This window comes from Hyaena hyaena, unplaced genomic scaffold (genome assembly GCF_003009895.1).
Source record: "Hyaena hyaena isolate Hyena2069 unplaced genomic scaffold, ASM300989v1 scaffold_20, whole genome shotgun sequence".
In the NCBI taxonomy this organism is placed as follows: Eukaryota; Metazoa; Chordata; class Mammalia; order Carnivora; family Hyaenidae; genus Hyaena; species Hyaena hyaena.
Window position 1 is genome coordinate 4,008,934 of NW_024080652.1, and position 25,881 is coordinate 4,034,814.

The 25,881-nt window shown below is 57.6% G+C and overlaps 1 protein-coding gene across 1 annotated transcript in view; it reads right to left on the reverse strand.

Annotated features, from left to right (window-relative positions):
• Window positions 1-10,865: 10,865 nt before the first annotated feature.
• Window positions 10,866-25,881, reverse strand: part of FBXL18 (F-box and leucine rich repeat protein 18) — a 43,028-nt gene continuing 28,012 nt past the window's right edge. The window contains exon 5 of the mRNA XM_039226094.1: window positions 10,866-15,531. Within this exon, the coding sequence (XP_039082025.1) occupies window positions 15,375-15,531 (157 nt within the window). The 3' untranslated portion in view covers window positions 10,866-15,374. The remainder of the gene's footprint in view (window positions 15,532-25,881) is intronic.

Here is a 25,881-nt window from a genome sequence, read left to right on the forward strand (position 1 = left end):
ATTCTGTGTCTCTCTCTCTCTACCCCTCCCTCCCTCACACTCTGTCTCTCTGCCTTTCTCTCTCAAAAATAAATAAACATTTAAAAGAGAGAGAGAAAATAATAGAATAGGAGGTTTTATAAGAATAAAAAATCAGCGTGCGTCCCTCGCACTCAGCATGAGTGTGTTCTAGTTCTGGTTACCATGTCTGTGTTCTACGTACTAGGTTACGATGTAAAATACAGTCTTCCTGAGGGTCCAGAAGGAAAACAAATGTGACAGACAGGAGGTGTCATCATGGACTCCTGAGCGGGGGAGACACCCACATCGCTGCCCCCCACACCCCCCATGGTGCTGAGTGAGGCCTCTCGCAGGCCCGGCGGGGCTCCAGTCTGCGGTGGACAGTGGGCACCCTGGTCAGAGGTGTCCCCTGAGCAGGGGGAGGTCAGGGCCTGGACCCTCAGAGGCTCTGCCCCGGGCCTGCTCCGAACCCCCTGGCGTCCATCACACCCCATGGACCACATAAGGGACGGGCACCTGGGAAGGGAGCCCAGACGCACCTGTGCTTCCTCCCTGAGCCACTGCACCCAGCCCAGCACCACCTGGGCCACTTCTGGGAAGCGGGGATGGAGAGCGGGGCACACTTAAGCCCCCACACACTGGTGGCTGTCCTCACAGGCCAGGCACCGCACCCAGCCTGGGGGCCACAGCAGACCCCGCCTGTCGTCATGGGGGACACGTGGGACCAACAGGGATTGTGACCCCTGAGAGGTGCCCGGGGCGGGTGGATGGTGCTGGATGGTGAGTGTGGCCAGCGGGGCACACAGGCCATGTCTATAAGCCAATAAGAAAAACATAACCGAGAAAGGAAACGCTCGATGACCTTTAAAATACCGGAAAAGATGCTCTGCTTTGCTCAGGTCAGCTGCAAGTGACAGACCCCAGAGGGTGGCCAAGAGAAGAAGAGGTCCAGTCCTGACCCCCAGCAAGGGCAAGGCCGGTTCAGGGCCAGGTGTGGCCATGGGGCTGGACATCAGGCTGTCCTGAGTCCCCCAACCTGGACCCCCTCTCCTCTGCTTGCCCTCGACCCCTGAAGCAGTCTGAGCCCCTTCTAAGGCTCCAGGGGCCCAGCCCTCAGTGGGTCGTCAGTGAGTGTGAGAGGCTGTGGCTGGTAACAGGGTGCATGTATGGTCTCCCCCGGACTCCCCAGCCAAGGCGGCAACCCCCCTTCGAGCTGGGGAAAACCAAGGCCTAGACCAGGCCTAGGGGGCCGGGGGCCACATGTCCAGTCCCCGGGGCTCCCAGCAGCCCGGGTGAACACAGAAAGCGGCCCCCAGCCCACCCGGCTGCCCCACCTCCCCCTGCCAGGGCAAAACTCTGGCCAGGACCGGAGAGGGGCAGGCGGAGGCCAGCCGTGGAAGAGGCGATTTATGGCATAAACACAGCACTTGTGTGTGGGGGGGAAAAACAAGTTTCTCTGCACAAACAGGACTCTCAGCTCTGTTTCCCAGAAGCACCATTATCTCAGCGCAGCACTGCGCCCAAAAAAGAAAGAAAAAAAATTTGGTGAAAGAGCAGAAAAAGGCTTTAGGCGGCCGAAAGCTTCCCCTGGGGCTGGGGGGCTGCACGGAGTAGGGGCAGAGGGCAGAGGGCAGAGGGCAGAGGGCAGAGGGATGGTGTGGAATGGGAGGCCGGGGCCGTGCCTCTGCCGTCAGACTGCTCCACGCCCTGCTGCAAGGACTTCAAATTCCTTACAAACGCCTCTGGTGACAGGGACCAGGGCCGGGGCACTGATCATCCCGCTGGCATTTGCCCCTGTGGCAAAACAGGCCGTTCTGAAGTAGAAACAGACACCCACCTCCAGCAAAAAGCCCAGGATGACCCACAAGCGTGTAAAGACAGACGTTGTGCCTAAGAACAGCTGCACTGTGTCCGGCGTTCGCTGCTGCCGTTGGCTGTTGGTTTAACATTTAGGACTTTATACACATTTGAGGAACAAAAGGCCTTGGCATCATATAGTCTCATTTTTTTCCGGATACAGCGTTCCGAGGAGCCCGACATGAGCCAAACCAGGATGAAGAGTCTCCACCTTTTCTCCCTCTTGACTGAAGGCGTGTCCCCAAACACTCAACAGCTGGCCCAACCCCGTGCCCAGACTGGGCGCCTGGACAGGAAGGACCGGCCACAGGGTAGGAAGCCACAGTCCTAACCACCGCCGGGGCACGGTGCCTGCACTCACTGGGGGCGTACAGACACCTCAAATTCTAAACACCTTTGGACCCTGAAATTTTGTTTTGAGGAAAGCTTTCTGTTCTAAAGAAAAAATATGCACACATCTGTTTATAAGAACACTCACTGCAGCGCTGATCATAAAAGCACAAAGCTTGGGGTGTCTGGGTGGCCCATTCGGTTGAGTGTCTGACTTCAGCTCAGGTCATGATGTCAACCATATGTTGAGTTTGAGCCCTGTCGGGCTCATTGCTGTCAGTGAAGAGCCTGCTTTGGAGCCTCTATTCCCCTCTTTCTGCGCACCCCCCCCAGAATAAATAAGCATTTAAAACGGGCACCTGGGTGGCTCAGTCAGTTAAGCATCCAACTTCAGCTCAGGTCAAGATCTCACCGCTCTTGAGTTCGAGCCCCACGTTGGTCTCTGTGCTGACAGCTCAGAACCCAGAACCTGCTTCAGATTCTGTGTCTCCCTCTCTGCTCCTCTCTTGCTCATGCTCTGTCTCTCTCTCTCTCTCTCTCTCTCTCAAAAATAAACATTAAAAAATTTAATAATAAATGCAAAAAACTAGGAACAACCTAAATGCCCAACCATGAGGGATCAGTTGAATAACTCAGTAAATAAAGCTGTCATAAATCACGGTGTAGAAGACTGGCGGGGGGAGGGGGACAGAAGCATGTGCCCCACGTAAACAAGAAGCAAAAAGAGAGGAGGGCAAAGTCATCCATGGAGCATAATCCCATCTTAATCTTTTTGATACATACATACACCTAAAAGTCCAAAGACAAAGGCTGGGAAGATGTACTCTGAAATATTAATGTTGGGATTACATTATTTTTCCTTTGTGTATATTGGCCGTTCTTCAAATGAGCTTTATGTCATCAGGAAAGAAAGACTGCTTGAAAAACCGAATTCGGGAGGATAATAGCAATTAACAGGGAAGTCTGCCCAAGGCACAGGCGTAGTGCAGGGAAATGAGGGGTTTGCTCTGTTGGGAAGGGCCAGGACGGGGGGAGGGGCGGGGGGGAGCTCCCCTGGGGGCACATGTCAAAGGCGGCTGGGCTTCGAGGAAACCGCGGAGTCTGCCCAAGTCACAGGAAGAGGTGGGTAACTGCGGCAGAGGGGGAAGCACATGCAACGGACAGAAGACACCTGGTGTGTCCCTGAGACTGGCTTGTCAGCGAGGCCCCGAGGAGGGCCCAGCGCCCCGCTCTGGCCCCCAGAGGGCGGGAGCAGCTCACGGCGTCCGCTTCAACGGCCTCCAGGTCCCCTGCGAGCAAGCCGTGTGAGCAGCGGGAAGCGGGACAGAGTGCACACTCAAGGATGTGAAAACAAAGGCCCTGGTTTCCCTAATAGATGGAGCGCCTATAAACCAGTAAGAAAAACGTAACAGACGGGGCGCCTGGGGGGCTCAGTCAGTTGAGCGTCCAGTTCAGCTCAGTCAGTTGAGCGCTCAGTCAGTTTGGCTCAGGTCATGAGCTCACGGTTCATGGGTTCGAGCCCCGTGTCGGGCTCTGTGCTGACAGCTCAGAGCCTGGAGCCTGTTTCAGATTCTGTGTCTCCCTCTCCCTCTGACCCTGCTCATGCTGTCTCTCTCTCCCTCTCTCTCAGAAATAAATAAAAAACATTAAAAAAAAAAAACATTACAGAGACAGGAAACACTCGATGGCCTTAAAAATACAGGAAAAGATGCTCTACTTTGCTCATAAAAGAAACGTTCAGTGAAATCACACTTAGATTCTATTTTTCACCCACCCAATCGGCAAAATTCAAAAGCTGGAGAACACCCTCTATTGGCAAGAAAGAGTGTGGGAATCTTGCACATTGTTTGTGGGAATGTAAATTTGTTAAACCGACCCCCGTGGAGGCCAATTTGGGCAGCACCTCTCTAATTACGAATGCGTACACTCCCTGAGCCATTCTGCTCCCAGGAATTTATGTTACAGACCCTTGCACACATGTAAAATGATAGTCAAGATTCAAGTGATGGTATTAATTTGCAGCATTGTAGGGGTGCCTGGGTGGCTCAGTTGGTTAAGCGTACAACTTCAGCTCAGGTCATGATCACACAGTTCCTGGGTTCAAGCCCCATGTCAGGCTCTGTGCTGATGGCTAGCTCAGAGCCTGGAGACTGTTTCAGATTCTGTGTCTCCCTCTCTCTCTGACCCTCCCTTGATCATGCTGTTTCTCCTTCTCTCTCTCAGAAATAAATAAAAAACAATAAAAGAATTAAAAAAAATTTGCAGCATTGTACATAAGCACAGAAGACTGAAAAACATCTAAAAATTTGTTTAATGTTTATTTTTGAGAGAGAAAGAGAGACGGAGTATGAGCAGGGGAGGGGCAGAGAGGGAGACACAGAATCTGAAGCAGGCTCCAGGCTCTGAGCTGACAGCACAGAGCCCAACGCAGGGCTTGAACTCACGAACCACGAGATCACTGCCTAGGCCAAAGTCGAGAGTCACGCCTAACCGACTGACCCACCTAGGCGCCCCAAGACTGAAAACCATTAAATGTTCAACCACAGGGGCTCCTGGGTAGCTCAGTCGGTTAAGCACCTGACTCTTGAGGACTCAGGTCGTGATCTCACAGTTCACAGGATGGAGCCCCACATCAGGCTCTGCACTGGGATAGTGTTGGGATTCTCTCTCTCTCCTCTCTGCCCCCCCAAAAATAAATAAACTTTAAAAAAAAGAATAAAAAAAAAAACAAGTAAGTGACCACAGGGGATGGGTTAAATGAGTTGTAATTCCACCCAGTGGAATGGTGCACAGCTGTCAAAAGTGACAGAGGAGGGGACAGGAGCAACAATGGCCACGTGGGAATCTTTGAAAACTCATGCCTCCATAGAAGCAATGGAAAAAAGTGGCAAAAAATGATCAGAATCGGTTTTTTCAGAACTCTGAAAAGTAATCAGAGCCCTACAGCAACCTGGGGAAATGCTTATTCCAGAAAAATGAAGGACTCTGAGTAGGAACGGCCTCCTGTGGGGTCTTCCTGCCCATCCCGTGTCCCACTCTGCAGCTCACACCTGCCAAAGGCCCTGTGCCTTCCACCACCACCGTGGGGGTCAGGGCTGCAACACACGACTTTGTGGGGGGGGGAGGGGAACGAGCACTCAGACCACGGCACTGTATGATTCAACTTCTAGGAGGCCCTGGGAGTAGTGAATCAGAGACAAGGAGTAAGAAACCTACCAAGGCTCTGTGAACTGCTCCCCACCACCCAGACGGGGGGGTGGGGGGGTGTGGGCTCCTGTCCACCCTGGGTGCGTCTGAACTGCCCACACTGCCTCTACCCAGCGCCGGAGACCCCGGATCCGACCTCGCCCCCCACTAATGGCCGCGGTGTACTTGGTCTTCCTCTGCACAAACTCCCCCCATCTTGTTATCCCGCCTTCTGTCACACCCTGCAATCCATCTTTGGGGTCCACGTACCGTGAACACCCTTCTGTTTTAACTGTACAGAGACGCGATCCGTTCTTGTTAAGGGCTTCGTACTAGGTTTTTAACAAAATTACTTTGTTCACTTTGTTTTCCTGTATGTTTTGCTTACATCTCAGAATTAAGCTCATCCATGACCATTATAGAAACTCTGGACAAGGACGGAAAAGAATTAAAAGGAAAAAAAAAAGTCACCAGAAACCCTTCTCTTTGGCGGACAGGGCAGCCGCGGTACCTCTCTGCCTTGGCCAGTGGCTCTGCTTGAGGGGAGGATGGGGCAGGGGACAGGCAGCGAGGAGGTCCTTGCCGACTGCTAACAGTGCGATCAAGGACCACAAACTTAACGGCTACATCGACACGAGTTAACGTTCATACGGTTCCGGAGGTGGGAGTCTGACCCGATCCAGGCGTGGCCAGGGGCTGGCTCCTCCCAGAGGCCAGAGGACAATCTGTCTCCTCGTCTCCTTGGCTTTTCCAGTGTGTGGAGGCCACACGGGTCCTGGTCCCTTCCACCAGCCACAAAGAAGGTTCTCCCTCCTCTGCTTTCTAGGACCCTGGTGATTACATGGGGCTAGTCTGTCCATGTAACCAGCCTGCTGATTTGGGCAAACCTACCCTCCCTTTGCCATGTCACCTAAGATGGTCGTGGGACCTGGGGATTCAGGCATGGACATCTTTGGCATGGAGGGGGGAGTTAGGTCACCTCCCCAGAAGGCCTGGCGGGACTCACAGCCAGGCCCCAGGCCTGAGCCTGTGTAGCTGGTCAGTGGGAGGGAGGCACCTGCGGCTCTGGCACCGCCACACTCCTCAATTCGGGAACAGCCAGCTAGGGGCTGCCACTCCCTTGGATGCAAAAGCAAACATGGGGGTGTGGGGGCTCACCAGTCAGTAGGATCTATGTCATCTGACACCTATCAATTTTTATTTATCTGTGTTTACTACCTTGTATGCTTGAATCGTTGATGTCCTGGGTAGTTTGCACATTTGGTATCAGGACACTTGGCAGTCGGGAGGTGACCTCTAAGTCCCGAAGCCTCAAACTGACACGCGGGCCAGATCGTCCTGTAGAAAGATGCTCAGCCCACGCCCAAAATTCTGCTCTGCTTCTACAACCCCCCAAGGCTGCTCCCAGCCTTGAAAAATTCATATGTAGACCCAGAAATTTCACTAATGAGAGTCTCTCCTAAGGAAAGAATTCTAAATATAGAAGAATGCTCTAGTACCAGGGTATCAGAGCAGCTTTCCCTGGAAGGGTGGCTAATTAGAGACAACCTAATTGTCCAACGACGGGGGACCAGCAGCGTCCACGTGACAGCAAACCGTCTGTCCGATGGATGGGTCTGGAAGGACAAAGTGCTTTCATCGCTGCGAGTGCAAAGCAGGACCCTGCGTTGGATGATCAGAGCCTGAAAACATTTTCTTAAAATTTTTTAAAAATATTTTTTATTTATTTCTAGGATAGAGAGACAGCGTGAGCAGGGGAGGGTCAGAGAAAGAGGGAGACACAGACTCTGAAATAGGCTCCAGGCTCTGAGCTGGCAGTCAGCACAGAGTCCGATGCGGGGCTCAAACCCACCAACTGCGAGATCATGACCTAAGCGAAAGTCGGACGCTTAACCAACTAAGCCACCCAGGCGCCCCTGAAAACATTTTTTAAAAGCACAGGGTGAGGACTCCAAGAATGTTAACTGAAATATCAACAGAGATTCTCCCTGGGTGCTGAGGACAAGGGTTATTTCTTTTCCCCTTCTGCTTCTTGGAATTTTCCAAATTTTCTGGGACCAATAAACACAATAGAAAAGTTTAACTAGATTGGTCGTGTTAGGTCTTCAGGGTGTAAAACGAATCCAGCCCTTGTGTGGGTGTGTGAGTGCGTGTGCAAGTCACAGTAGTGTGAGGGTGTGGACACAAATGTGTAAGCGTGTGGGCATCAGAATGAATACCATGAACTTCAGTGTGTGGAGGTGTGAGTGACCATGTGCAAACGAGCGAGTGTGAAGTGTGTCGGCGTGGGTGTGTGAGTGGAGGTGAGTCGGTGTGGGCGCTGGTGTGCACATTTGGGTGTGTGATGGCTGGGTGGCTGTGGAGGCAGGTATGTGAGACGTGTGCAGGAATGTGTGTGCACATGTGTGAGCATCTGAGTGTGAACTACAATATAGAGGGGTATTTGTGTGTGAGTGGCCATGTGTGGGTGTAAGTGTGAATCCATGCTCCTGCTCATGAAGGTGTGTGAAAGCGGGAGAGAAGGCGGGGTTGGGGCATGTGTGAGCGAGGGCAACAATCCGCGGGCCTGGCCTGGGGAGTCCAGAGGTTTCAAGTCTGCACCCCTCTTCCGGGACCCCCATCTCCTTCCTCCCCGGGGGGCGGTCCTCAGGGCTTCACCGAGGCCCTGCTCCTGGCTTTAGCCAACTTCGGCCCGCGATGCAGCGCGTGGCCTGGGCGGCCAGGGAAAAGGGCCAAAGGTCGCATCCAGCACCTCCCGCAGAGCCGACGGGAGCCAACGGGAAAGCTCCAAGGGAAAGCATGCTCCGTGACACCAGCTACCTCTTGGCCTGGGACCCGCGGTGTGAGACACGCACATTCACTCATTCACTTGCCACCCGGCCAGTGTGGGGCCCCAGGTGGGCCACGGGCACTCCCAGAGGGTACTCGGCTCTGGAAAGTCAGGGCTCCGCAATGCTCTTCCACCACCAGGAAAGGCAAACCTGGCAACAAATAAATCCTGTGCAAAGCTCCTGGTGATGATCAAAGCTTATCATTCTTTTTTTTTTTTTTTAAGGTTTTTATTCATTTATTTTGAGAAACAGAAGCAGGGGAAGGGCACGGAGAGAGAGAATCCCAAGCAGGCTCTGCGCTGTCAGCATGGAGCCCAACACAGTGCTCCATCCCACAAACCGTGAGATCATGACCTGAGCAGAAATCAAGAATCAGACGTTTAACTGACTGAGCCACCCGAGTGCCCCTGAAGCTTGTCATTCTCGCCACCCCTCCCTCCTCCAGCCTCGGCTCCCGAGGCTTCCGCCACAAGAGCAGCTTTACTTGAGATCATTTCAATTTTTTTGAGGCGAGGCTGCCTCACACCCCGTGGGGCCCAGGTGCGTCCTGGCCTTTCCAGGCCGTGCTGAGCTCTTCACGTTTCTCTGCCCTCGGTGGCACGGTGCTCCCCATAGGTCAGGGGTACGTGCTCAGGAGGCCTCTGGGAGACATGAGTCCTCCAAGGATCCGAAGGCCCCTGCTCCTCCATGACAACCCACAAGGCCGGGGGAGGCTGGCCAGATGGGGACAAAGGGCCCAGTGGACAACGGTCCTGTGTGCAGGTGTCCTTGCCCGACCACAAGGCCCTCACTAAACATGCCACACCAGGCTCCTGTTCCACATGCTCTGCCAGTGAGACCCCCCCCTCCCTTAACATGACCCCAGCGGGGGCTGCAAGTAGAGGAGGGCAGACCCATGTCCCTGTGACCGTTTCAGTCAAAAGAGTTGTCTGGAGGTGATGTCCAAGCCTAGGGCACGTCCTCTAGGTTTTCCTGGGACCCAGCCACTGTGCCGTGAGGAAACCCACGCAGCCCACGTGGAGAGGCCACACGTAGTTATTCCGGCCACAGGCCCAGCAGAGGTCCCGGTGGACAGACAGCATCAACCACCATCACCTAAGCGAAGATGCTTCTGGAAGATTCAAGCCACCAGAAGAGGCTCTGGGCACCGGGGAACTGGGCCAAGCCACCATGCAAAGCCCTGTCCAAAACCTGCCCATGGAGGCCATGAACACCTCCCAACTGCTCGTCTACACCCCGACGTCGCAGAGGCTCGTCTACACCAGCAGCGGCATACTGCATGGTTTCCCGCCCTGGCTCCACCCTCCACCACTTACCTGTCACCCTAACGATGGGGTCACATGTGTATCTGAAGCACAGGCTGCCGAGATTTCTCGTTCCTACGCTCTCACGGTCCAGTCTGGCTTCAGCAGCACGGAGGGTGGGCCTGCCCCTCCTGGCCCCCGAGAGCACTGTCCCCTCAGGTTCTCAGTGGCTCCGGGCCGAAGCGGACCATCGTGGGGAGTCCTGCAGGTAGGGAGGTGCTGGCCAAGCTCGGGCGACTCTCCTCTCGAGAACCAGGCAGGGAGCTCAGGAGGTGTCCCGGAGCCCTCTTCGGCCCACCCGATGGTCCCCACCCTTGTCCCTCTGTCCTGCAGCATCCAGCCCATCCCCCCTCCCCCAAATCCAGGCCCCTGCTCCTGCCCCGGATGCCTGCCCGCCCGCCCTGGTTTCTCTGCCTCGCTCCCCACGCTGCAGCCACAGCCCCTCCCCTGCTGAAGGACATTTCTGCCTAAAACAGATGCTGCAAATAAGCCCGTCCCGGAAGCACAAATCCTGTCACTCCTCTGAGGTCCCTGGTGTCATCAGACTCATGGAGACAGAGAGGCAGGGGCTGAGGACAATCTCAGCGTGGGAAGATGGAAAGTTCTGGAGTCAGATGGTGGTGATGGCTGCACGGTGTGTGAATGTGCTCAGTGCCCCTCAGCTGGACACTCAAATAGTTAAGATAGTAAATTTGTTATATATATTTTGCCACAAGTAAAAATACATATAGAGGGGCGCCTGGGTGGCTGAGTCAGTTAAGCCTCTGATTTCAGCTCAGGTCATGATCTTACAGTCTATGAGTTCGAGCCCTGCGTCAGGCTCTGTGCTGACAGCTCAGAGCCGGGAGTCTGCTTCTGATTCTGTCTCCCTTTCTCTGCCCCTCCCCTGCTCGTGCTCTGTCTCAGTCTCTTTCAAAAGTAAACATTGAAAAAATTTTAAGAAAAGATACAAAAATACATTAAAAATTTTCTTAAATACATACACATATAACAAACAAAACGGCTACGGTGCCCATGGTTCCTGGACAACACCTATGCCAGCCAGTCACCAGGCACTGCTAGAGTGCAGACCACCACTGGGGAGCAGAGAGCTGCTTCAGCCATGCTGTGTCCCATGCCCTGCCTGCCGGGCTGCCTCCTCCCCAGCACACACGGACTGACCCACCACCTCCGGGGAGCCCTGGGCGGCCTCCAGAGCCTTCTCTGGGGCTCATGTGTCCGTCCAGGTAACCCCAACGTCACAACAGCCATGGGTGAGGAGTGCCCCCCAGCCTTGGCCAACGCCCCCGGGGCTGGGGAGGGTTGCAGGGGAAACATCAGGGAGGATCCCCACTGGAAGTACTGCATGGCCACCTGGTTTTCTAAATCAAGTCCACTTTATTTGAAACTTTTCACATGCCACAAGTTTACATGAAAATATCCATTCAAAATGTCATGTGGACACAAAATTCAGGAGTGGGCATCACCAGACGGCTGAGGAGGTCTGTGTGGAAAGGCAGGTGACACATATTTGGTCACTTAGCACCTGGTCACCACATACTGTGAGACCCCTGGCCAACTTACCCCGCGCCCCCTGGAAATGTGCCGAGCGCAATGCCCTGGGCCAGTCGCACGGGGACAGGCAGTGGCAGGTGGGCAGAGGGGCAGCTGGTGCCGGCGCTGGACACCCACCTGTGCCACGGGTGTCATGTGACCCCCCCCCCCAACCTGCTCATTCCACCGAGCACAGCAGGGACACGTCCTGTCCATGCTGTCAGGACTCCACGGAAAGCCACTCTCTCGTCGGGTCTAGAGCTCCTGGCAAAACCGAGCCTCCCAGGAGGCAAGCTTGGCTCCCTGACCTCACGGCAACGAGCAGCCGGGGCCCCATGTTCCCTATCCAGCAGGCCCGGAGTGGACCCAGTAACGTTCCCGCAACGCCCCCACTCCCGTGGTTTCTGGAGGAGCTCCAGAAGGTAGACATCCAGGCGACACCTACCAGCCTGCATCCTAGACCTCGGAAATCCCGTGAGAACCCTGTGCCCCCACCACGGAGGAGGCTGCTGGGCACCACACAGGCACCCGCACCCCTGCTGCACAATCCCGTCCCCTCCTGTCCAAGCAGAGGACGAGGTTTGGGGCCGCGAGAACTGCAGCCTCTAGTCCTCCTTCCACGTCTCCATCGCCTCCCGTTTTCTGGCCAAAACCACCGGAGTCCCCCACTGCCGGCCGCATTCATGCCTCACTCCGCGTTATTTCTTCTTATAAAGTGTCAGCAGTTCGCCAACCCCCGAGGAGCAAATAACAAGAGCAAGCTGAAGCAGGAGGCTGCCCGCTGCCCCAGGGCCACTCAGAGGTCGTGAGGGTGGCTCCCCAGGGCAGGGTCCCCATCCCGCAAAGTGGAAAGAGGCCACGGGGTCGCCGCCTTCTTGGCCCAGACTCGGGGAGGGCTGCTGGCCTGATCAGGATGGCACGTGCTGGTTTCAGACCCCTGTGGGCCCACAGACATCTGGGTCCTCCGGCTCCTGCGGCCTAGCGTCCCCCGGCCCGCTCTCCCAGCCAGGGACCCGCTACACTTCGTCCTCCCGGCCCAGTGGCCCGCAGCGGGGGTCGCCCGAGGTGTGTGCGGCGTCATCCAGGCCCTGTCCCGGATGAGCAGAGCACACCCTCCAGCTGGGAGGACATGTGGGCCCAGACCCTCGAATCCTTGGTTTCTCAGAAGGGCAGCTGCCAGGCAGGGATAAGGTCTGCACCCCGTCATATGACAGAGGGAAGTAGCCCCCGTCCAGCCTACTTGGGCTCGGAAATGAAAATACTCACACGTGACAATGAAAAGCCAATCGCAGGGAAGGGAGCCTGCAGGCCCCTGCTCTCCTCGTGCTTGGGGTACACCCCCCAGGGGAGCACCTTCAGACTCTCAGCCAGGGGCCCTGGTGGTGTGGTAGCAAGTCAGAGCCTGGGGAGCAGCAGGGCCGGGTGGGGAAAGGAGCGAGGGGCGAGCCAGCAGGTCCGGGGGCGCACTGGGCCCACCAGGGAGCAGCGGCCGTGGGAGGGCAGGGGGTTCCTATTTCAACAGAGGGATAAACACCCTGATCTCTCCTCCCTCATTCCCACCTTGCCTCCGGGGGCTGTTTTCTCTCCCTCTCCCACACATGTGCACCCGTGCACACGTGCAAAGATGCATACTTGATCACATGCAGAGATGTGCACACACGCGTGCACACAACACATGTGCACACAGCAGACTACACACACATGTGCGCGCGCAGACGGACACACACGCACATGCGGCCACCGGCGCTGACCCGGCCCCTCTCAGCAGGCAGCATATGGTCCGCACTTAACAGCCCAGTTCTGCCAATTGGGGACCATTAGGGTGGGTTCTTTTCCCAGCATAAAATGCTGCAGAATATAAATTGCAATTAACGCCGCTGCCAAAATGGCACTTAGCGAGAATAAGCACATTATTAACATCTGGTGGATCCTGTCTCGGGTGTTGAAGCAGCGGAAATTCCTGCTCTAAGTAAAAGAATGGCTACGGGGGACACTAAAAATACAGGGTCTACTGTTTGGGGGCCGCGTTCCATGGCAGCTCATGCCCCCAGGCTCTGCCGAACGGCCCCTCCCAGCCTGCTTGGTGGCATAAGAAACGCCCTGGTTGAAGCTGCTTGCTCATGAGAACAGGCCAGGGGGGGAGCGCGGGAACACACGATCGCAGCCCATAAAGCACATCCTCCAGCCCAAGCCTGGCTTGCTCTGAAGGCCAGGGCACCCAGAGCCACCCAGGGCCCTGGCCCACCTCCCTGCTGGGTCACACCTCCCTAGCGGTCATGCCATGGCCAGACACGAGCATGAAAGTGCACAGTCCCTGTACCACCCTTCCTGACCACCCTTCTTGGCCAGGGACCTCTAAGTACCACCTGAAAGACATGTACCCAAACTGGGGAGGGGAGATGCTCCCACCAACGCTCAGACCCTCATTTATGGCCATGTGGCCCTCTGGGGACCTTGGCTCTGTATCTCTGGGGCTCAGGGCAGTCTCTCCCTCAGCCTGCAAGGCCAGGCGTAGCTTTCGGACCACAGCAGGACCTCCAAGGTGAAGGCTGTAGGGCCGGCAGACCAGTCCCTCTGGCCAGGTTGGCAAGAACCAGCAGCTGCAGCCAGGGCAGGGAAGGGGCACGTGAACCGCCCCTCCACCCATGCAAACCCCATCCACTCAGACAGGGGAGAGGAGAGCGCTGGGACGCACAGAGGCTGCCGGGCAGACCGCTCCTCCCAGGACCCTGACCCCAGCCCTGCTTGATCCCTGCAGCTGCTGTCTGCCCATCCCCAGCCCCGGACTCCCCCAACCCGGTGGGGTCGGGGGCTGCTGAACCGTTTGCCCTTCAAGAGTCCAGGGAAGGAAAAGCAAATGAAAAACCCAGGGACCTGGTCTTCTAAAGATAAACCGCAGGACATGCTACATACACACAACAGGAGAGTCAGGGAGACCGTCCCCACAGAAAGAGTGGGAAGATGGCCGGGCTGGGGGCCGGAGAGCAGCCGACAGCCGGTGTGGGCCCCGCAGTCTGAGCAGGGCCCAGCGGGCTCCGCGCCCCTAGCCCAGAGCAAGAGGCCACCCCTGCAGAGACTGGCTCGCCCCCGGCCGGCTGGCAACCGGCAGCCCTGCGGGTTTCCAGGAGCATCTCCAAGGCCAGGCGGGGCCGGACTCCGGGTGGAGGGAGCCCAACCACAGCCCCGAGGAAGCTCCCGGCCAAGGGCCCACCGGCTCTGGGGGGGATCTTGCAGTCGAGAAGGCAGAGGCAGTGGGCTCCGCACAGGGAGCGAGGCCCTGGACGTTGGGCGGTCGCTCCCCATTTTTGGAATAGCTGCACTGAATTTTTTAAAGTGCTAAATAAAGCTGTATGAAACAGGGTAATCTGATCAGTACTCTGGCCTTAGATATCCTTGCTAAGTTTTAATATTTCAGGTTTCTTTAACGAAGTCGGTTTATCTGTACTTCCCCAGAAACACAGGTCTTTGTGGGGACTTCAGGTTCTAAAGCTGAATGTCATGACGGTCGTATGGCGGGCCAGATCCAAGGCCGCCCCCAGCAATCCCAGCCCCCGGGGGGCCCTGCCCAGCCAGCAGCCCTGACCGTGGCTGACACCGTCTGACTGGCAACACACTGGGGACATTATCGGGTTAAAACGAGTATTACTGGGAAGGAGAAGCCCAAACATGCAGCCACAAAACCTGTGAGCTCCTCCCCGCGTTGTGCTCCCCGCCTGCCAGAGGGAAGGGGAGCACGGTCACCAGCTGCGCCGTCGCGTCACAGGATGAGCCAAGTCACCCTCATGGGTACGTGCACTGTCACCCCAGCACTGGGCCCCCCCGGCTGCCCCTCCACAGAGCCTGACGGCAGGTGGCCCGGAACACATGTGCAGACAGACACTCTGGAGAGCTGAGTGGCGGTGGGGGCAGCTCTGGGGCCCTGCAGTGCTCTGGGGACCCAATCAGGGCCCCCGGGAGTCAGTGCCCTGTGATGGACGCGCGTCTCAGGTCAGGAACACCCACGCAGGGCCCCACAGGTCACCCTGACAGCCAGCTCTTCCTTCTCTTCCTTCCTTCAACTCACGTTTCGCTGAGCGCCAAGAGAAAGCAAGAGGAAGCCCCCGGGAGGCCCTGGGGGCGGGGGTGGGCGCACTGGACAGCCCGGTGGGTGGGGCTTCCTTCCTCTTGCGATGCAACGGGCCCTGGCGTCCAGCAGGGGCGGGTGGAGAGCAGCAGCAAGGCCACGTGCCCAATCAGGGCAGTCCTGTGTCCTGGCCGAGATGGACAGAGGTGACGGCAGCAGGCAGGAGACTTGGCTGACGGTAGCAGCTTCAGTCAGTGCGAGCTGTCCCTGTCACCACCACAAGTTTGGTGGCTCCTCGGCCACTCTGCTTTTAAATAAGGTGATCTCATCCAGGTGCACCATGGGGACGTCCCGGATGACATTGGTCAGGCCCTCGTGGAGTAGAGGAAAGATGACGACGTTCAGCGCGGGCCGCTCGGCCTGGAAACTGAATGAGAGGCAAGCCATTAGCGGGGGCCCTGGGGTGTGGAGGAGGTGGGAGCCGCAGGGGGGAGGTGCAGGGCCGAGCCAGCCCTCTTACCAGCAGAAATGGGCCCCCAGGCCCTGCATGCTGAGGCTTCAGGAGAGGCAGGGAGAGGGTGGGACAGAGGGAGAGACACAGACCTTGGGTGGTGCCATTTCTGTGGGGTTCACAGGAGACCCCTATTCCCCTGCCAAGGGAGGGCCCGGAGAGTGGCCAACACATTCTTACACAGCAGGGGCTCCTGGGAGCTGCAGAAGCCATGCCTCTGGCCACCCAAGGCTCCGTGGCCAGGACAACACCCTCAGGAGGTAGAGAAAGGCATGGCAGCCAAACCTGCCTGCACACAGGCCACCCTCAAGGGGCACAGAACCCCAAGTCAGGTGAGGCAGTACCTTTGCCCGGCCTTGCTGCTGGGATCCCTGAGGCCTCACCTGGAGTCGTGACAAATGGCAGTCAGATATCCTCCCCAGGCCACAGAGGGGGCAGTATGCCCTGCCCGCAGCACACGGGAAGCGTCCAACTACCATGGAGAGTCTCTGTCACCCTCCCCGGGGACCCGTGTGGACAACCCCCTTCACCCTGGCTGTGGGGCCCCTCTCTCCCTCCTCAGAGCAAAGTCCCTGCTTGTACCCTCCTACCCCGTGCAGTGGCCAGGAGACAAAACACAAGTACACTGCAGGAGCCTCAGAAGGGTGACACGCTGGTCCCCGTGGAGTGAGACAGAAGACCTCTAGACCCCAGAGCGACTCTGGTTCCGGAAGAAAGGCCCGAGCCTGTTGAAAGAGACGGGGAAACTGCAGCCACAGCCCTCCCTGTAGCCCCCAGCGGACCCAGTGAGGGATTTACGACACACGTAAAGTAAATGCCAAAAAGGTACTCATAAAGCTGGATGCTTGGGCAATAAAGATGCCAAGAAAATGCCTCCCACTTCTGCATTCAGTGTCTGCTCGCCAGCAACAGGGTGACTGTGAATCTCGAGGCAGGTCCTTGCCTGCAAGCCTGCAGTGCACTTTACTCGAAACACAATCTCCCCGGATGTGGGACGTGCCGGCATGGACGCCTGGCCAGCCTGCCCCCGAGGCGGCGTCACCCCAGGCTCCTCACAAGCTGCTGTCAAGAGGCTAACGGGGGATTAACGTCTCACCCAGGGCCAGGACAGGAATGCGGCTGCCTGCCTGGCCTCGCTCCTTGCACGCAGCCGTCCGGGTGGCCCAGCCCAGGAGCCTTAGGGGCCGCACACAGAAGGTCTCCGGGACCACGGTGGAGGTGCCACCACCACAACTGAACCCCAAGTCTTTCTCTCAGTTCACACCAGGATGCACGTGGACTTGGACAGAGCCCAGGAGCACACCCCCAGTCGCGGTCTGCAGAGCTCCTCCCTGGGCCTCAAGGAGCCCATGCTCTCTCAGCCACGGCCTCTTCGCCCCTTCAGGGTGGCGCCCACAGCCGGGGCAGCCAGCAGCACCACTCAACGTGGCACAGCAGGCGGGCCTTGCCCAGAGTGAAGCTGAGAAGCAGTGACAAGCGGGAAGATGGCAATCACTCACGTCCAAGTGCAGGGCTGAGGCTGCCTTTGGGAGGGAGGAGGCCCCACGGGTGGAGGAGAGTCCTTGGTAGGGCAGGTGTGGCAGAGGCGGCGGGGGGGGGGGGGGCACTCGTGTGATCTGTTCTGCTTCCAGTATCCTGCCACATAACTTACATACATGCTATAACGTTCTTCTGTATGATTCAAATATAGTTTGAGATTCAAGTAAACAGATCCAGCGAAATAAAGCTTCTGGCTACCCACATTCAGAAGTCATGCTTCTGAGGACAGGTCACCCCTCAGGACCTCTCCCCTGCTCAGGGCCAGCTACACTGCTCACATAAAGACCCAAGGCCAAGGCTTCTGGCCCTGAGTCACAGAGGGCAAGAGTCAGCACTCGGAGGTCTCCGGTCGTGATCCTCAGGCCCGTCTATGCCCCATGCTGTCCTGGGCAGCAACGCCAGCATGGGACAGGCATAGGGCAGAGCACAGGCCAGGCGCCCTGGCCTTCTCAGAATTGCACTAGCAGGAACCTCGCCAAGGAACAGAGGGGACCCACGCACCGAGGCCTGCTCACCTGTCCTGACATTGGCACCTGTGAGCTCAATCGCCAGGCTCCCAGGACAGCGGGAGGGGAATGAGAAGCAGGGGAACCACAGGTCCCTGTGGATGGGGCAGAAAGGTGCCCTTCCTGGAGGGCCAGAGGACGACGCTTAAGAAAGGTGACCTATACTTACTCTCCACCATTTGGGAGGGAAGAAAACCCCCACCTGGGCCTGCTGCGCACACACCAGGGGGACTGAGATGGCGCCTCCACTGTTCCAAGACCTCAGGACCCAAAATGTCTTTTCCACATGTTCTCGAAGCAGAAAAGTGTTTGATTTCTAAACCGGTGCTCTGTTTAAAGAGAAACTGTGACAGAGACTGTGTGCAGGAGAGCACAGGGCCCGGGCGCCCTCCTCAGCGTGTCTCACTGTTGTCCTCAACACACCTGATGCAGATGCGGCTCAGGGGAAGCAGCAAAACACACAGAACGCGGGTCGGGATTGCTGTACTTCCAGTCCCTGACATCTGCACGTTAAACAAGGACATAGCGTGGCCACAGCAGCTGGGACTGTGCAGCCCGGCCTGACGGAGACGGGGTGCCCAGCACAGTGACTCAGGCATCACCCAGGCCACACACGCGCACTACTACCCTTTTACTACCATGCTGGTCAATGTCACCTAATTCGGTACAATTATTTCTGCACTTTGAATGGTTTCCTCAGAGTAATTCCCAGAAACGAGGTTACTGGGTCAAAATGCACGAACATTTTCACACCTCACAAGACAAGGCCGTAATGATCTTAGCAGCAGTGAGGGCCCCAGTGAGGAGCCCTTGGGGCTGGGGGGGGGGGGGTCAAGAGAATGCTATTCCAGAGCGATGACGATGGAGCATGGCTGGGGACTCCCCGATATGCTAGGGCACCTTTGTCCTGTGAACGCACTGTGCATTGGCCTGCCAGGGTACTGGCCCGGGCTCCAGCCCCTCAGCAACACGAGCAGACGACATGAGGGCTCGGCACGGCTACCACACTGGAGCCAACTCTGGGCCCACCTCTGGAGCATGGGGGGGCACCCTGCACCCAGCCTGCAGGGGCCACAGATGCGGAAAGGGCTCCTGGAGGTGCGGGCCGGACAAAGTTCCGTCAGCTTCGTAACACCTGTCGGGTGTTCTTTGTAGAGAAACTAGAGGCACCACTGAGGCTCACGGCCTCTTCCCCCCAAGATAAAGGTCTTCTAGAAAAGCCAAAGTGGGAAGAGAAGTCTGAGAAGCCACCCACACCATAACAATGGTCTTCAAGAAGCGCAAAGACCGACGGCAAAAATACGTAAACCCGGCAGCTGGGAGGGGGAAGGGCCTTCTGTCAGAGGCGGGAGAACTCAGCTGAGTCGGGGAGCAGCACAGGTGCACCTTCCGAGCTCCCAGATGATCCTGAGGATGCCCAGCGCCAACCTCGGAGCGGCCCGGTTCTGCCCGCGGATCCTTCCCTCATGGCCACGGAGGACCCGAGGAGAGACTAGCGAGCAGATGAAGCTGCCGTGGGACACTGGACCTCACCCACCACGTGGGTGGCCTGGACAATCTGGACCACAGGAGGTTTTAACCACTGAACCATCCTCTGCGCTGATCGGCAGCCCAGGGCTTGAGTCCGGTCCCTGACGTGGCTCTCCGGCCCCACTGGCTGGTGGCCACCGTGGGTCCCATGGCACCTGGCCCAAGGCCTGCCCACTCCCAGATCCAGCCCCTTAGGACTCCCCCAAATGGAGCCAGAACTCGTCTGCCTCCAAGCTCTGAGGCAAGGCCAAGGGCTCCCCAGCTGAGCCTGCAGAAGCGAAGCCCTGCTGTCCGGGCCCTTTTCCGGGTCACATGCAGATCGGCATTCCAGGTGCAAAGGACGAAACCCTCCCAGGGACCTGCCCGGAAACCGTGGTGAGGCAACACCAGTCACAGTGGAGCTCAACCGCCCCTCTACCAGCAATTAAGGCTGCAAAACAGTGCTAATTCTGTATTTTAAAATCCACATTCAATTGTAAAGCTCCCAAGGTTCCCCAGACTTCGACAATTCATCACTCCATCTGTAAACTTTACTCGTTTCCGAACACGTTTGCAGAACACAAGCACAGGTGGAGAGCCCCGCACCAGTTCCAGGCCCAAAGCAGCCCAGCAGGGTGGGCGGTCCTAGCCCCAGGCCCCTGAGCCCCCCCCCCCCCCCCGCCGGTGGCCGCCTGCAAGCAGCTCCCCGCATGCTGCAAGCCCGGGCAGGCTCGGGGCCACCACTCCAGCTCAGGCAGCTGGGAACTCCCAGCCAACCGCCTGCCTACAGACCTCACAGGCCCACATTCCTCGCCAGGACTCCTGGGGGGTGGGGGGGATTCCCACAGGCCTCAGAGGCAGAGACGGGACCAGGATGTCAGGTCAGGTGGGATGTCCCACCCGAGGCGCACTGGCTCAGGGAACTGGAGGACAAGGCCTTCCCCTGCCCAGGGTTGGTGTTCTCGACATTCCTGAAAAATGAGGCTGCCCCACTCCGACTTGAGACCCTTCAGGATGACAAATGACAGAGGTCAGTGACACACATGGCCTAGGAAGGCCAGGGACGGGAGGTGGCGCCCAGGGCCACCGGGCTACCACTTTCTGGAAAGCACTCAGGTGAGTTTCAGAACCAGCATGTCCTAACATCAGACAACTCCGGCAACGGGCAGGGGAGGAGTCAGGGCCCAGCCTCCTCTGCCCCACCCACCTGCTTCCCTAAGTGGCCCTGCCATGGAGACCAGGTATGGGGGGTGGGGGGGGAGATCACAAGAGCAGCAGAGGGCCACTCACTCACAGGATGACCACGACAGTCCCTGACCTCACAGAGCTAGGCAGCCCCAACTGCAAGGCAGAAGGCCTGGCCACCAATGGTGTCACACTCACCCGGGTGGGGACAGAGTCGGCGAGAGGCTATTTTAGAGGAAACTCAACTCAGACAGGAAAGTGATTTGGTTGAAGTCCCAGAGCCAGTGAGTGAAGAGGCCACAATGGGGGCCCAGCTGGTGGGATGTGAGGGTGCAAGGTAGGGCTGACCTCAGCAGGGTGCCACACCGACCAAAGCAGGCTGCTGTTACTCTGTGTGGGGCACCAAGAACACCAGAGTGCTGACACGGCCCCCGCCCAACCCCCAGGGGCCACAAGGGCTTGCAGAAAGCTTCCAGGAAGGGCAGAGTCAAAGAAAACCAGGGAAGCGGAGAGCCCCTGGGAAGAGCCCTCTGGGCCCCGTGCAAGGCCAGGGAACAGCGGACAGCAGAGGTGTGGCTTGGCATGCAGCTCGGACTTGAAGAGTCCAAGGGTAGTTCCGACGAGGGCCACACCGTGTGGCTCCTCGCCAAGAGGACCAGGGCCCAGACGGGGGGCAGCTGGGTGCTACTAACCTGGCAGTGACAGTGTGACTCTGGGGCTTTGGGAGACACAGCAAGTGGAACCGACAGCGGCTGGCTCTGGCCAGGGCGTCTGAGGCCAGGCGGGAAGTGGGCACGAACACCCGACCCCGTGAACCTGCAGTGTGCCCATGGCGGGGGGAGCACGGCAGGCAGAGAAGCTTCATCCTGCTCCCGGAGGGGCCACGAGGCATCGCCGCCCCAGGGCACTGCCCGAGCTCTAAACCCACACCTGACAATGGGAACGCCAGAGAGACCCAAAGCAGGGGAACGTGCAGAAGCCCCCCAAACCTAGAAGAAGGGGACGCCATCGAGGTCAGAGAAAGGCCCAAGTGTTTAGTGTTTCAAACTTGAAAGAGCAAAGAAGAGAGAATAAGAGAAAGGACGCTGTCAGGACGCTGTGCCTGGTGTCGGACACAACTCGCCGCCGCCATTATGACTGTGTCCAGGGCAGTCACAAATTCACCTCCCAACTGAGGAAACTGAGGCAGCCTGAGAGGCAGGGCTGGGCTCCAAACCCAGGCCCCGATGCCACCCCACAGACACCACAGCGGGACCCGTGAGACATGCCCACATGTAGATCAGACACGTGAACCAGACAGAAGGTGCCGACCATGAAAAGAGTAGCCACTCGCCCAGTGACAGGACTGCAGATGTAACAGCAGCCCCGTGGCTGAGTCACAGCTGAGTCACGGGGAGAAACCGGGCAGGGGACTGGCAGGGCAGGCCAGGGCCAAGTGCTTCCCCCAGCTCCACAATTCTCCGAGCTCCAGGCAGGGAAGGAGAGAAGAACAAAGAAAGGCAGCAGAAAAGTGAAGACAAATTCCAGCCTTTCCCTTCTCATGTCACCCCCTGGTGGACCACAGGCCTGGAGGACAGAAACCGGGAGCCGGGTAAGGAACACGCTGGTTAAGTGGGCCACAGCGCCATCTGCTGGCGACCTCGCAGAAAAGCATCTGGGCCCCTGCTCCGGCAGTAAGGGGAGATGCAGCGGCCCAGTGTTTGGGGCCCGGCCGGAAGGCCAGGTCACCCGTGCGCAGCCCGAGCTGCCACCCTGTGCTGGCCCAGACCCACAGCAGGGGCCGCGCCACAGACAACTGCGGGCAGCAGGGGCCACCAGGAGGACGCCCGCGCAGAGGCAGGCCGGTGCTCTCCCTTCGAGCTGAACCTCAGCCCTGCCCCCAGCAGCACAGCCGGAGGAGAAAGGCTTCCAGCAGACCTGGATGTGAGCGCAGCCCTGGTGAGCACAGAAGATTCTTCAGCCCTGGGAGCCTCCCTCAGGGCTTGCAGGCTCAGGGTGAGATGCCCACATGGCTCTGGAGAGCCCACACAGCACCCAGCAAGGCCCTCTGGCAGGGGTGGGTGCCCTCCCCACCTCTGGACACAACCTCCCAGCCTTCCCACGCTGGGGTCCAGGCTACATTCCTCACCTGACTCCCAAAGCCTCAGTTTCCCCATCTGTACACTGGGACTAACGACACATGTCTCACAGGACTTCTGTGAGGCTTGAGCAACAGAGGCAACAACACACAGCGCTGCTGGCACGGCCCCAGCACCGAGACGGGCCCTGAGCTGAGGCTCCAGGAGGTTTGCTAGAGGAGCGAGGGCTCCTAATGCCCTGAGGAGGGACCAGGCACTCAGGGCACCCGGCCGTGGCCCAGGCCTGTGCGGGTGCTGGGATGTGGGGACAGAGGGATGGGTACAGTTTCCACCCAGGACGTCCACTTAACCAAGGCCACCCTCGGGTCTGATCTCAGATGCTATGCTCCAAGCGTCGGCCATGACCTGTGCCCGCTGGGCCATCAGTGAGCCCAGCCCAACTCCAGGCTTGTGCTCCGAGCGCAAAAACACATGAGGAAAGCAGAGCTATGGCACACCAGGTCTCAGACCTCATCAAGTGCAGGGGCTCCAAAGGACACAACCGTGTGTGCTACGCCCCCTAAGAAAGGGGCAGGTGGGTGCAGTCCGAGAGGCCAGGGGAGGGAGCTCACGGCCCAGCAGGGGCTGCCCTCGAGCAGGCCACCAGGACTCGAGCAGGCTGCAGACAGGGACCTCGTGAACAGAACCAAGAGTGAGAAAGACGCTTAGAGCAGGGACTGGCATCTTCGTGCCAAGTCTGCTCAGTGGCCCGGAGCACTGTGCTGAGGACTCTGAGGACCAGAGTGCAAAGCGGCTTTGTGAGCCAGTGACGCACGTAGGGAGGGAGACGTTCAGACGCTCTCTTGTCACAGCACAAGCTTCTGAACTGCGTGGTGACCTCAGATGCTCTGTTTCTGAGAAGGTCCCGTGTGTACCTGGAAGGTTGATCCCGTCTCTATGAGAAGCTGGCCCTCAGGGCTGAGCAGCAGAAGCCCACAGAGTTCTCAAAGCCGCGGCTTTCGGCGACAGGCGGGAACAGGCGGGCCCCGGGAACACAGTGACCTACGGCAAGTCAGTGCAGTGACACGGTCCCAGCAACTCTTCCCAGGGGCTGAAAGGGCAAAGCCAGCCCAGCAACGACCCTGTCACACGCCAGAGACAAGCAGCCTCGGCCTGTGCGGAGAGCAGGTGTGTGGGGAGAGCGTGGGGCGGGGCGGCCGCGCGGCCTCCATGCACCCCACTTCCCAGACAGCTGTGGTCACTCCCAAAGCCCACAGTGTCCGGGCTGCACAGCCAGCACCCGACTCAGCCCCCTGAAACCTGGGCACACCGACAGCACCGCTCCAAGGCACCCAGCAAGCACACCGAGGTGTGAGGATGCGATGCAGGGACGGGATGGGAAGACGCCCTTGGCAATGCAGGCTCTGGAGCCGGAAACCTCTAAGCAAAAGTGAGAGTCAGCTACACCGCCAGACCAGAGACAGCGATGGTACCCATTTAATGGACACAAAACAGAATTAAAAATAATTGTGTGCAGAGGGGCGCCTGGGTGGCTCAGTAGGTTAAGCGTCCGACTTGGGCTCAGGTCAGGATCTCATGGTTCGTGGGTTCAAGCCCCGTGTCAGGCTCTGTGCTGACAGCTCAGAGCCTGGAGCCTGCCTCAATTCTGTGTGCCCATCTCTCTCTGCCCCTCCCCTGCTCACAAGCTGTCTCTCTAGCAAAAGCAAACATTACAAAAAAATTAAAAAATAATAACCATGTGTGCAGATTTATTGACATAAAAACCATCCACAATATGTTAAATTTAAAAAAATCAGAGTAAGGGCACCAGGCTGGCTCAGTCCACAGAGCCTGCGACTCTCAATCTCGTGATTGTGAGTTCGATTCTCACGCTGGGCACAGAGAATACTTTAAAAAATCTTAGAAGGCCACTGCAATCCTGGGGACCTCCAGCTGATGGCTCTCCTCAGCATTTTGGGTACAGCGGCGGCCTCCTCCCTGTCATCCCCCCCCCATCCTCAGTACAGGAAACTGGTGGAGGAAGTGACCCTCGGCCGTGCTGACACGAGGCATGACACTTGGCTCTCTTCAGGGGCACTGCGCACTTCCTCACAAGAGGTCTCTAAGTGGCCACTGCCCAAACAACCTGCTTGCTTGTTCAGGTCAAGTTCTCTCCAGGAAGCATTCCTCCTGCCTTGTTCAAATTCTGGGAGCCCATCTAAGTCCTAGCTCCACCTCCAGGAAGGCCATACTCATGAAGGGAAGAGGGCCCTGCAGGTACCAGGGTGATGCCTTCTAAAGATGCCCCAGGCAGGGCGGGGGCGGAGGGGGGGAGCGCTGCCCCTCAAGGAGCGCAAAGTGTTCGAACTCTACTGCCTTGACAACAATCCCAATAACTACTGCTTCATAGTCTAAATGAAGTGCAAAGACACACAAAATTTAGAATTAAAAGATCTTAGCATCGGGGCACCTGGCTGGCTGAGTCAGTAAACTTGCAATTCTTGAACTTGGGGTCAGGAGTTTGAGCCCCGAGTTGGGTATATGTTGCTTAAAAATAAAATTAAGGGGACGCCTGGGGGGCTCAGTTAGTTAAGCGTCTGACTCTTGATTTTGGCTCAGGTCGTGATCTCATGGTTAGTTGAGTTCGAGCCCCACATCAGACTCTGTCTGAGGTGGCAGTGTGGAGCCTGCTTGGGATTCTCCCCCTCCCTCTCTGTCCTTCCCTGAGCGCACACGTGTGCTCTCTCTCTTGCTCTTTCTCTCTCTCTCAAAAATACATTTTTTTAAAGAATTAAAAATACCTTCCTCTCTTATTTTTTTTAAAGATGACCTTTACCTCTCCAAGGACGTCAGGATTGGTGATTTAGAATTTCTCCTGGTGCTGGCTGCAGGGACAATGCCCGCCAGCCCGCACACTGCTTTCCACCGATTAAGCTCTCCTGGGTCAGCCTATGACGTAGGTGAGTAATCTGATGTTGAGCAACTATGGTCTATTATTTGAGACTTCAGTTCCATCCCTCACCTGAAGTCCCTGGCATGAGTGGGAAGCGTGGGAATCACAAGAGTCTTCACCTGATATTCAGTGTCCTCACCCAGCCCAGCACAGCCCAGAGGGACCGGGGATCTGCAGAGCACTTCACGGGGATGCCCCGGAGCACTGAACGGGGAGCGCCCCGGAACACTGCACAGGGAGCACCCTGGAGCGCCAGGTAGCTGTGCAGTGTGGAACATTCCACCAAAGGGAAACCCAGGAGCACGGCCTCACTCAGTTCCTTCACCACAAATGCTGGGCCCCATGCTCACATTTTCTGCTGAAGGGACAGTCAGTACTCACTTGCCCAAAGGTATCTGGCCACTTGTTTGCTTAACGCAATACTCGAGTGCAATGGGTGTTTTCAGGAGTCTCTGAGCCTACAGCACACGAAGGACTCAGGGTGATGTGTGGAGTCCCCGGGGAGGCTCCCTGCGAC